This window comes from Rana temporaria, chromosome 5, assembly GCF_905171775.1.
Source record: "Rana temporaria chromosome 5, aRanTem1.1, whole genome shotgun sequence".
Lineage (NCBI taxonomy): Eukaryota > Metazoa > Chordata > Amphibia > Anura > Ranidae > Rana > Rana temporaria.
This window is the reverse complement of record NC_053493.1, coordinates 292663758-292676370: the sequence shown is the minus strand read 5'-3', so window position 1 is coordinate 292676370 and position 12613 is coordinate 292663758. Positions and strand designations below refer to the sequence as shown.

The following is a 12613-nucleotide window of genomic DNA, read 5'->3' as shown; positions in this document are numbered from 1 at the left end:
ATAACAATATGATGATAATCAGAGTTGGATACAAGAAAGTCGCGATGTAAAGTGACAGAGCGGCTCCAAGAAGTCACAGCGGAGGGAGCTCAGCCTGCGCTCTCACTTGTGTAGACGTCTTCGCCACCTAGCGGCTCAGTGGCGGTAGAGCGGGAGTAGCGCACATCTAGAGGGAGCCCGGCGCTGCCTCCTCCATCCAGTAGCGGGAGGGGCTGCAAGTCAGCGCCAGAGTTCCAAATCCAGCAGGCAGAGAGTGCGAGAGGCGGTGCGCTGGCAGTGGCGGAGAGGAGCTGCAGCAGGACACACTCGTATTACTCTATGCAGGGAGCAGGCTGGGAGCCAGTGACACTCCCCTCCACACAGCCAAGTGGGACATTGGGGACGACAAGGGACATCCAAACTTCACTCTGACTCCAGCCATGGACAGGGAGTGACAACCACACCCGCCTTACTTTCTACTCATCGCTCATTTCTCCAACTCTCACAACTTCTGCTATTTGGAGACCCTGGAGCTGCCATGGGGAAAATATTTGCAACTTGCCTGCTGACTTTGGCTGGACTTCTGCCTGCTGTGGCTGCTGGACCGTACACTGGTGAGTGGGGATGTACTAACATCGGGATGTACTAACATCGGGATGTACTGCGATCAGGAGTTTGACAGGACAGGCAGATCCAGGAGCTGTCAGAGCTCCGATCCCATGGATGATGGGACCATGGATGGTGGGGGAGATGGCCAGGCAGGCTCAGTTCCCCTCTGCTCCATCTTATTTCTAACTGTTGTGACAGTTATTTTCAGAGGAGTCCGCTGAGATTTGTAGGTTCACTTGGCTGAAATTAGGATCCTTATTCTAATGTTATTGTTAGAACTTCACAAGCTGAACCCGATAGGGTGACAAAGTGTTAACATGCATCCTTTTTTAACCATGTGACTGTTATTTTTAAGTCTCACTGGGCATAACTGTCACATTTTTAAATGCATATATATATATATATTTTATATATATATATGGATATATTTTATATATATATGGATATATTTTATATATATATATGGATATATTTTATATATATGGATATATTTTATATATATATATGGATATATTTTATATATATGGATATATTTTATATATATATCTCTCTCTCTCTCTCTCTCTCTCTCTCTCTCTCTCTATATATATATATATATATATATATATATATATATATATATATATATATATATATATTTGTATATATACATACATATCTACATCTATATATATATAGATATAGATATATATATATATATATATATATATATATCTATATATATATATCTATATATATATATCTATATATATATATATATATATATATATATATATATATATATATATATATATCTATATATATCTATATATATATATATCTATATATATATATATATATATATATATATCTATATATATATATCTATATATATATATATATACACTATCTTGTTTTATATTATTTTTTGAAAGTATCCTTTTTCTTTTCCCATATATTTCAGTTATGTTTATTTATCTTAGACTTATGTTTTGTTTTTTTTCTATTCATTTATGTTATGTTTATTTATCTTAGATTTAGTTTTATTTTTTTCTACTCATTTATGTTTTTTTTTTTTAAGTCTAAGATTTATTTTATTTATTTTTTATCTTCATTTATGTTATGTTTTTTTATCTTAGCTTTTTTTTCTACTTATGTATGTTATTTTTTTTTTAATCTAAGATTTATTTTATATTTTTGTTATGTTTATTTATTTTAGATTTATTTTATGTTTTTTTTTATTTCTGTTATTATTTATTTATATGCATTTATATTATATTTATTTATGTATTTTTTTCCTTATCCTGATGTGTTCGGCTTTGTGAATTGAGCCATTCTATGTCCTGTGAATAAAAGGAGAGGCTGACTTTGGGGAAGTTTCCCAGCAGCCGCCTGTGTGGGTTGCAGTTCCTCTTTCGCTGGATGATTAGCTGAACGTGTGGAATCTCAGGGATGGAAGTAGCCGGGGGCGATCGGTGTATAGTTATGCTACTTCTGTAGGAGCTCAGGCGCTGTATCCAGAGACTCATCTCCATCCGTATCGTCCTCATCCTCATGATGGACAATTGCTGTAAAGATGATCATGTCCTCCTAATTGTTTTCGTGAGCAGAGCAAGTAGTAAACAAAGGCACACATGACACCAGATCACCGGCTAGTGTGGAGAGCAGCCAGCAGGGGGATGAGCTCCTGTGCCAAGAATGAGTGATCCATGGCTGGGTAGACATGGTTGTCATGCCCGTGCTGTCTTTGGGGACCAGGATCCTTTTTATTTTCAGTGTGAAGATAAATCTGGGCAGATAGACGTGGCTGATAGCTGCTGATCTCCTCTCGGAGGCTCTCGGAGGCTGGAGATCTCATGTAGACACATCATGTGCGCAGCCATGGAAGGACCTGTCAGGGAAGACTTCCTATCGGAACTTTTCATACCCTCCATGCACTCCTTTAGTGTTTACATATTCATCCCAGTAATAACACACTGGGGGCGTGTATTGCATATTTCCATATATGTGCCTTTTTTTGACTTTTATTAATATTTTTCTATTGCTAATTTGAATTCTCCCAGAACAGAGTAACGGCGATGTGCAGGACGTAATAACCTACAGCAACCAATCAGATTCCAGTTAACGCACAGAAAGTTGTCTTTATGGAGGACCCTAGTACCAGTCAGGGTAGTCCTGGGACTGTCATACAAAAAAAGGACATTTTAAGTGATAATATTGGGAGAAAGTTGTTTCAGGACTGTCACCCCACATTCTAGAAGTTCCCTTCCATATGGGAAAGTTGTGTGGTGGTATAAGTGACCTCATTTTTCACCTTATGGTGTAACACACAGGAGGACGGCTTATTATTATTATCTGCTTTCCCAGCTTGTTCTCCCAGTTTCCCTTTTCCTTTTGCATTTCATCCACTTTTCAGTCTTCTTATTCTCCACCCTATTTCCTCTTCTCTCTTATCTTCCCAGCTGCTTTTCCTGCTCCCCCCTCAATTAAAGTAAACAGGGTAATTTCCTCTTGGACTTGTCATGTCCTGCTCAGACACCAAAGTCCCTGAGAACAATGGCGTTCGGGCCCCACAAGCGAGCGGGAAGAACCAGGTGCACTTGCCTGCGAGCCTGGCTGTGGGATGAGTGCAGCCTAGCAAGGCATGAATACTGCCACTGTCAGCGCCTCTGTAAAGTTCTATCAGCAGAGCCATGCTGCTCATCAGTTCAGCTCTGTCATCGCTCCATACTATACAACTGGATTCCATAGCACAGCTCTTTAACCACTTCCTTACTGGGCACTTAAACCCCCTTCCTGCCCAGAGGACTTTTTGCGATTCGGCACTGCGTCGCTTTAACTGACAATTGCGCTGTCGTGCGACGTGGCTCCCAAACAAAATTGACGTCCCTTTTTTCCCAAAAAATAGAGCTTTCTTTTGGTGGTATTTGATCACTTCTGCGGTTTTTATTTTTTGTGCTATAAACAAAAATAGAGAGACAATTGTGAAAAAAAAAAATGTTTTACTTGTTGATATAATAAATAGCTCAATTATTTTTTTTTTTTTATCCTCAGTCTAGGCCGATACGTATTCTACATATTTTTAGTAAAAAAAAAAAAATCGCAATAAGCGACTGGTTTGCGCAAAAGTTATAGCGCCTACAAAATAAGGGACAGAATTATTATTTTTTATTATTTTTTTTTACTAGTAATGGGCAGCGATCTGCGATTTTTATTGCGACTGCGACATTATGGCGGACACATCGGACACTTTTGACACATTTTTGGCACCATTCACATTTATTCTGCAATCAGTGCTATAAATATGCACTAATTACAGTATAAATGAGACTGGCAGGGAAGGGGTTAACACTAGGGGATGAGGAAGGGGTTAAATGTGTAGCCTATTGAGTGTTCTAACTGTGGGGGAAGGGGGGTGACTGGGGGGGTGACCGATCTGTGTCTCTATGTACAAGAGACACAGATCCGTCTCCTCTCTCCCCTGACAGCACCGCTGTCTGTGAGAGCCGGCAATGAGAAATGATCTCATATGTAAACATATGAGATCATCTCTCATTGGCCGCACAGATCGCCTAGCAAACGGCCACTCCGATTGGCCGTTCACGGCGATCTGTGATTGGCTGTGTCCAAGGGACACGGCCAGCACAGGAGTTCCCCGCTGCGCGCTCGGGAGCGCGCGCGGGAAACGCGGAAAGGGGCGGACGTCAATTGACGGCGCCTCAGAGATGTAGATCCACCCTGCGGCCGTCAATAGTCGTACGGCCGTCGGGAAGTAGTTAATAAGGATATTTTATTGTCATTCCAAAAACATGCTATATGTGAAAGGAATAAAATAAACAACTCAGGTCCCGGTGAACAGAAAACAAATCAAAGCAAACAAAGAAAAATAAATAAATAAGTTAAATAAATAAGCTCATAAACCAGATTATCAGTGTTATTAAATACAGCAATGTGCATAGGCAATAGAAGCAATCAGAAACTATATTTCATTATATGGACTTCTCTAGACTGATAAGGGAACGATTGCTGCTGTGGGTTACTGTACGTCTTTGCATGTTTGATTTAAGAAGTCTGGGGGCAATTAGTTACTCTGCCACAATTATTATAAAGTCAACAGGTACATAGAACGGCATGGTTTTATGTCTGACACCCATCATTAGGGTTTTATGCCAGGCCCCCATCATTAGGGTTTTATGCCAGGCCCCCATCATTAGGGTTTTATGCCGGGCACCCATCATTGGGGTTTTTATGCCAGGCACCCATCATTAGGGTTTTATGTTGGACACCCATCATTAGGGTTTTATGCCAGGTACCCATCATTAGGGTTTTATGCCAGGTACCCATCATTAGGGTTTTATGCCAGGCACCCATCATTAGGGTTTTATGCCGGACACCCATCTTTAGGGTTTTATGCCAGACACCCATCATTAAGGTTTTATAATAGACACCCATCATTAGGGTTTTTTGCTGGGCACCCATCATTAGGGGTTTATGCTGGGCACCCATCAATATGGTTTTATGTTGGACATCCATCATTAGGGTTTTATGTTGGACATCCATCATTAGGGTTTTATGTTGGACATCCATCATTAGGAAATATGAAATACTTTTTTATTAAAGAGTTAAAAGAAATAAAAAGTACCTCCATTTGGGTTGGAAAGTGATTTTGATCTATATATATATGGCCAAAAGTAGACTTCTAGATTTTTTTTTTTTTTAAATGTAGCTGTCCAGACCAAGTTTAGCAGCATCAGTTAACTTGTCAGTAATTCTTTGAATAATGTGTCTGTTTGGTAGAAGGTCTGAGAACTACATACAATCACAGGGTAATTTCTCTACCTGTACATGTATGTATTTCTCAGTCCTGTGCTTTTATGTAGTTCTCAGACCTCTGCGTGTACGTAGTTCTCAGACCTGTGCTTGTACGTAGTTCTCAGACCTTCTGCCATACAGACACATTATTCAAAGAATTACTGACAAGTTAACTGAGAACTATGTACATGTACAGGTCTGAGAACTACATACACGCAGAGGTCTGAGAACTACATAAAAGCACAGGACTGAGAAATACATACATGTACAGGTCTGAGAACTACATACATGTACAGGTCTGAGAACTACATACATGCACAGGTCTGAGAACTACATACATGCACAGGTCTGATAACTACGTTTATGTACAGGTCTGAGAACTATGTACATGTACATGTCTGAGAACTACGTACATGTACAGGTCCGAGAACTACGCACATGTACAGGTCTGAGAACTACGTACATGCATAGGTCTGAGAACTATGTACATGTACAGGTCTGAGAACTACGTACATGCATAGGTCTGAGAACTATGTACATGTACAGGTCTGAGAACTACTTACATGTACAGGTCTGAGAACTACGTACATGTACATGTCTAAGAATTAGGTACATGTACAGGTCCGAGAACTACGTACATGTACATGTCTAAGAACTACGTACATGTACAGGTCTGAGAACTACGTACATGTACAGGTCTGAGAACTACGTACATGTACAGGTCTGAGAACTACGTACATGCATAGGTCTGAGAATTATGTACATGTACAGGTCTGAGAATTACATACATGCATAGGTCTGAGAACTACATACATGTACAGGTCTTAGAACTACATACATGTACAGGTCTGAGAACTACGTACATGTACAGGTCTGAGAACTACGTACATGTACATGTCTAAGAACTACGTACATGCATAGGTCTGAGAACTACATACATGTACAGGTCTTAGAACTACATACATGTACAGGTCTGAGAACTACGTACATGTACAGGTCTGAGAACTACATACATGTACAGGTCTTAGAACTACATACATGTACAGGTCTGAGAACTATGTACATGTACAGGTCTAAGAACTACGTACATGTACATGTCTAAGAACTAGGTACATGTACAGGTCTGAGAACTACGTACATGCATAGTTGCACATTCCTTGTTCTCTGCTGCAAAGTTAACGTTTCCTAATATAGGGCATTTTTCATGCCATGAAGGAGTTAATCTGAGGATCCCAAGCAATCTTTGAGCTGGCGTTAAGACCCACCAACTTATTAGACATCATAAACTACTTTTAATAGCCTTCTACGCAGAAAGTCATTTTTGTGAAATATAAGCCATGGCGGTTTAAAGAGGAACATAATGGGACATTTTAATACAGTATGTAATACTGCTATATTTCTGCTTTTATTTCCGCTTGTCCGGTAGATGATCACTGAGCAGTATTATCCTAGTAGTAAGGTCATGTTATGAAACAGACTCATGGAGTGAAGTTGGCTTGATTGCTGGATACACATCAGACCGTTCATGTGTCTGATAGCCTGATATTGAAACCATGCTTCATGCGGTTATTGGAGATTCTGTCAGCAGCCAGTGTTCTAATAACCATACAGATAGGATTCATAAAGTTTCATTACGTTCTACAGGTTGGATTATAAAGGGTGAAGGTTTCCGGTATCATTTCTCAGTGTTGCATTTTTAATACAATATTTGCCTAGACATCCCTTGTAAATAGTCATTGTCCTTCAGCATTTGAAGAATTTCCATATGTGCTTTACATTAAACTTATAATAACGTTTCTTAGATTGAAGGTTATAAAGTGAACGTTTTTTTCACGTATTAATCAGGCAACAAATTGGCAGTATTGGCGTCTTTTTATTAGGTTACACTTGCAGAAAGTTCCATAAAAGCCGAATAAAGTTCCCCCGATCTGTGATGGGACCAGTGGCGTATCTAGGGTATGGCAGCAATGGCAAATGCCATGGGCGCCATGGGAAGGGGGGCGGCAAAAAGCTACCCCCTGCATGAAAAAAACCCCACCCGTCCTCCTGCGGCCGTCTTCGGCACTAATGTAGCTCCCGGCATCGCGGCCGGCCTGCTGAAGAGCGGCGCCCAGCACAGCAATTGCTAATATTGCTCCTTGGCCTAAGGAGGGCAGTGACAGGTGCCCCCATGATTTCCGATGACTGGCCATTGATGGCACAGTGGTTGCTTTTGATGGGCACAGTGGCTGCAATTGATTTTTTTTTTCAGTTTGCGACCCCCCATAAAATTTTCAGTACCAGCCCCTATGTCCTCGTCGCACTGCGTCCCTCCCTATCTCTGGTTATCTGAAAGGTTTCAAATGTTTTGACAGGGGCGCAGTTTCAGTGCTTGCCATAGGCACCATTTTCACTAGATACGCCTCTGGATGGGACATTGTGCTAAGAGTAAATTTAATGAACCAATTGCTGCACATCAAAGTTCCTTCTTTTATGGTGACAGTATAGGGTAAAGAATAGACGTCAGCTTTACTGCTAATTATAAGTGATTAGTAAGGTCCTAATTGAACCAAACCAGCAAGGCTTCAGAAAATAGCCACAACGTTTTACTTCCCAATGTGTTAACATTTTCCGTATCAGAGCAGAAGGAAATTGCTCCCGTTGTGTTTTTCTTTATTCTAAATGTAACATTTTCCTATACTTGTGCTGAATACCTGCCCATTTCCTGCGTTTGAGTAATATCCTGCTATTTAAGTTCAGGCTGCTATTCAATTAGGCAGGTCTGCTTTGCTTGCCTTACCCAAAGGAAGAATAATCGTATTTATTCTAAGGACCTGTAATTCCGTGTGTGGTGGGTTCCCGTCAAATAAAAGTATTTTCATATAGTATTGTGATTTCCTCATTTAGAAATAGTTTTAGAGATTTGTATTTAGAATCTCGAATTATTTTAGTACTAACAAGACTACAGCGACGGCTCCTGTTTTCTAGACGGTTGATCCCCATTTGCGGTATCAGTCTGCCTAGTCCTGTCTGTGAGATCAGAACGATCCCGGAGGGGATGAGAAATAAGAGATGTAACACAGCAGAAGATTGGAACATTAAATAACATAATAGGATTCTTGCTTACTATATCTATTACATTTCCCAGTAGGCCTGGCTAATTGAAAAACAGATTTAAATTATTTGATTAATGTTTCAGTTTCTTCACACATCTGTTTATCATATTTATTGTACTTAAATAGAATTGATTGGAAAAAAGGGTGCACTCAAGCGTGTGTGTCTACAAGTTTGTCTATCTATCTATCTATTTGTCTGTCTGTCTATCTATCTATCTATCTATCTATCTATCTATCTATCTATCTATCTATCTATCTATCTATCTATTTGTCTGTCTGTCTGTCTGTCTGTCTGTCTGTCTGTCTATCTATCTATCTATCTATCTATCTATCTATCTATCTACCTATCTATCTTCCTGTTTGTCTATGTATCTATCTATCTATCTATCTATCTATCTATCTATCTATCTATCTATCTATCTATCTATCTATCTATCTATCTTCCTGTATGTCTATCTATCTATCTATCTATCTATCTATCTATCTATCTATCTATCTATCTATCTATCTATCTATGGGCCAGATCCATGTAGGGCGGCGTAATTTTAGGCAGGCGTAGCGTATCGTAGTTACGCTGCGCCGCCGCTACATTGAGAGGCAAGTGCTGTATTCACAAAGCACTTGTCTCTAAAGTTACGGCGGCGTAGCGTAAATCTCCCGGCATAAGGGCGCGGAATTCAAATGATGAACAAATGATGTAAAATAAGCTTGACCCCATGTAAATGACGCTTTTTTCGTATGGCGCATGCTCAGTATCACGTCGACTTTTTAAATTAAATTACGCCCGCTTAATGCCTAGACGACTTGAACGTAATTTACGCAAAGCCCTATTCGCGAACGTTTTACGCAAAAAAAACGGAAAATTCTACGCTGGCCCGACGTCCATACTTAACATTGCGTACGCCTCATAGAGCAGGGGTAACGTTACGCCGAAAAAAGCCTTACATAAACAACGTAAAAAAATGCGCCGGGCGGACGTACGTTTGTGGATTGGCGTATCTAGCTCATTTGCATACTCGACGCGGAAATCAACGGAAGCGCCACCTAGCGGCCAGCGTAAATATGCACCTTAGATCCGACGGCGTACTAAGACGTACGTCAGTCGGATCTAGCCCAGCTTCAGGCGTATCTTGTTTTGTGGATACAAAACAAAGATACGCCGGAACATCCTAGAAGTTACGCGGCGTATCAATAGATACGCCAACGTAACTGCTTCGTGGATCTGGGCCTATCTATCTACCTATCTATCTATCTATCGATCTATCGATCTATCGATCTATCTATCTACTGCCATCTACCTTGTTTCTGTTTTCTATGTTTCTCTGTAAGTCTATATATTTGTGTGCTCATCTGTCCATACACTATACAATCAAATTGAATCATTTCCATTTCCATCTCCGTTATATTTACCAAAACTATGTAATAGGAGGACACATTTACAAAATGTAATTTGTATCAATGCAGGTATGCCCTTGTACTACATAGTTGACGCTAGAGTTAAAGAGGATTGTGCAATCAGATTGTATAGTGTATGACCACTTCTAATGCCCTGTACACACGATCGGTACGTCTGATGAAAACGGACCGCTTTCATCGGACGAACCGATCGTATGGGCCCCATCGTTTTTTTCCCATCGGTGAAAAAAAATAGAACCTGTTTTAAAATTATCTGATGGTTAAAAAAAACGATCGTCTGTGGGGAAATCCATCGGTCAAAAATCCATGCATGCTCAGAATCAAGTCTGTCTGTCTAAATATTATCTATCTTATCTATCTTATCTATCTATCTATCTATCTATCTATCTATCTATCTATCTATCTATCTATCTATCTATCTATCTTCCTGTATGTTTGTCTATGTATGTAATCCATCGGTCAAAAATCCATGCATGCTCAGAATCAATTTCTCTGCACAACGTTGTGTTTTACGTCACCGCGTTGGACACGATCGGATTTTTAACTGATGGTGTGTAGGCAAGACTGATGAAAGTCAGCTTCATCGGATATCTGATAAAAAAATCCATCGGTCCGTTTTCATCGGATGAACCGATCGTGTGTACGTGGCACAAGTGTGTGTACGTATGAGTCTATCTATCTATCGATTTTTTTATCTATGTATCTATCTATCTATTTATCTATCTATCCCTGTCTAACCTGCCCGTCTGTCTTAATAGTATCTATCTATCTATCTATCTATCTATCTATCTATCTATCTATCTATCTATCTATCTATATGTCTGTCTGTCTATCTATCTATCTATCTATCTATCTATCTATCTATCTATCTATCTATCTATCAATCTTCCTGTCTAAATATGAATGTACCTGTCTATCTATCTGTTTGTTTGTCTATCTATCTATCTATCTATCTTCCTGTCTATCTATCTATGTATGTATCTGTCAATCTCCTATCTATCTATCTATCTATCTATCTATCTATCTATCTATCTATCTATCTATCTATCTATCTATCTACCTTACTGTCTGTATTTTCTGCCTGTCTATCCATCTATCTATGTATTGGTCTATATCCTGTCTATCTATCTGTTTGTCTATCTTTGTATCTGTCTATCTATTTATCTATATATCTATCTTACTGTCTGTATTTATCTGCCCGTCTATCCATCTATCTATGTATCTGTATATCTGTGTATCTGTCTGTCTGTCTATCTATCTATCTTACTGTCTGTATATTTATCTGCCTGTCCATCCATCTATGTATGTATCTGTCTATCTCCTATCTATCTATCTATCTATCTATCTATCTATCTATCTATCTATCTATCTATCTATCTATCTATCTATCCATCTATCTATCTATCTATCTATCTATCTCCCTTTCTATCTCTGTTTAACTATCAGGCTACCTATTGGCCTGTTTATCTTCTTTCTGTTTGTCAGTATGTCTGTTTATCTGTCTGCCCGTCTATCCATCTATCTATGTATCTGTATATCTGTTTATCTGTCTGTCTATCTATCTATCTATCTTACTGTCTGTATATTTATCTACCTGTCCATCCATCTATGTATGTATCTGTCTATCTCCTGTCTGTCTATCTATCTATCTATCTATCTATCTATCTATCTATCTATCTATCTATCTATCTATCTATCTATCTATTTATCTATCTCCCTTTCTATTTCTGTTTAACTATCAGGCTACCTATTGGCCTGTTTATCGTCTTTCTGTTTGTCAGTATGTCTGTTTATCTGTGTGCCCATCTCTCTAAAGCTACAATGTACTCATCAAGGTACAATCTTGTGAACATTACTTTTTCTGCCATGTGTTAGAAGGTAGCAGATCTGAAAGCTGCCTCTCATTGTGCCACAAAATGAGTTTTGAGAAACACCCCAGCCCTCTTTCAGTATCCTCTTGTCTTTATGAACACATCCTTCCCCTGCCCGCAGTGCATTGCTGGGCTTTGTAATAGTCTGTGAGCGTCTGAACTACATTTTGTAAAACTCCCGACTTTCCCTCTTTCATAATAGCCTGTCTGTGAATACATGGCAGAGATACTGTGTGCCGTGTTCCAATTTTCCATTGCATTGAGAGGGAAGGCTCCGTCAGACATTCTTTACGAGCTGAAGTAAGCCAGATTGTAAAAATTCAAACAGGATAGAAAACTTTGGATTGCAGTAGCCCAGCGTACTGGTCCTCAAAGCCCATGTAGTTTAGCTTGACTAAGAATAGCAGGGTGACGGGGTGTTACTTATTTCTTGTTCAGAATATTGAGCAGTGGGGGTACGGTGTCAAAAAGAAATGGTTTTGTCATAAAATATGAAGCATTTCCATTATCACAAGATTCACAACCTTCCTCAGTTCTTCTCTTTTGAAATGTACCTACACTCCAACAGTGAACTCTTTTTATTTGATCCTTTTGGGTTGGTTCAGCATAACTGAAAGCTTTTGTTATATCTGGGACAAGTGACAAAAAAATAATAATCCTTCCATAAATGTATTGCCGGTATTTTTATAGCATTAGCAATTCATGCAGAACTTTTTCTTATTGTACATTCACATCAGTCCTTGCCCCAAAGGAGCTTACAGGTCCCTATCTCATGCATTGGGGCACATACAGTACTAGGACACATTTAGATAGGAACCTGTTAAGCCACCAGCATGTCTTTGGAGTATGGGA

At 39.4% G+C, this 12613-nt stretch overlaps 1 protein-coding gene across 13 annotated transcripts in view; it reads left to right on the top strand.

Moving 5' to 3' along the window:
- Nucleotides 1-233: 233 nt before the first annotated feature.
- PTPRM (protein tyrosine phosphatase receptor type M) overlaps nucleotides 234-12613 on the top strand; it is a 916041-nt gene continuing 903661 nt past the window's right edge. For 9 of the 13 annotated variants that reach the window (XM_040353983.1, XM_040353984.1, XM_040353987.1 and 6 more), the window contains exon 1: nucleotides 234-593. In XM_040353983.1, coding sequence (XP_040209917.1) covers nucleotides 518-593 — 76 coding nt within the window. In that variant the 5' untranslated portion in view covers nucleotides 234-517. The remainder of the gene's footprint in view (nucleotides 594-12613) is intronic. The other 4 variants (XM_040353990.1, XM_040353986.1, XM_040353989.1 and 1 more) reach the window with 2 other exon arrangements.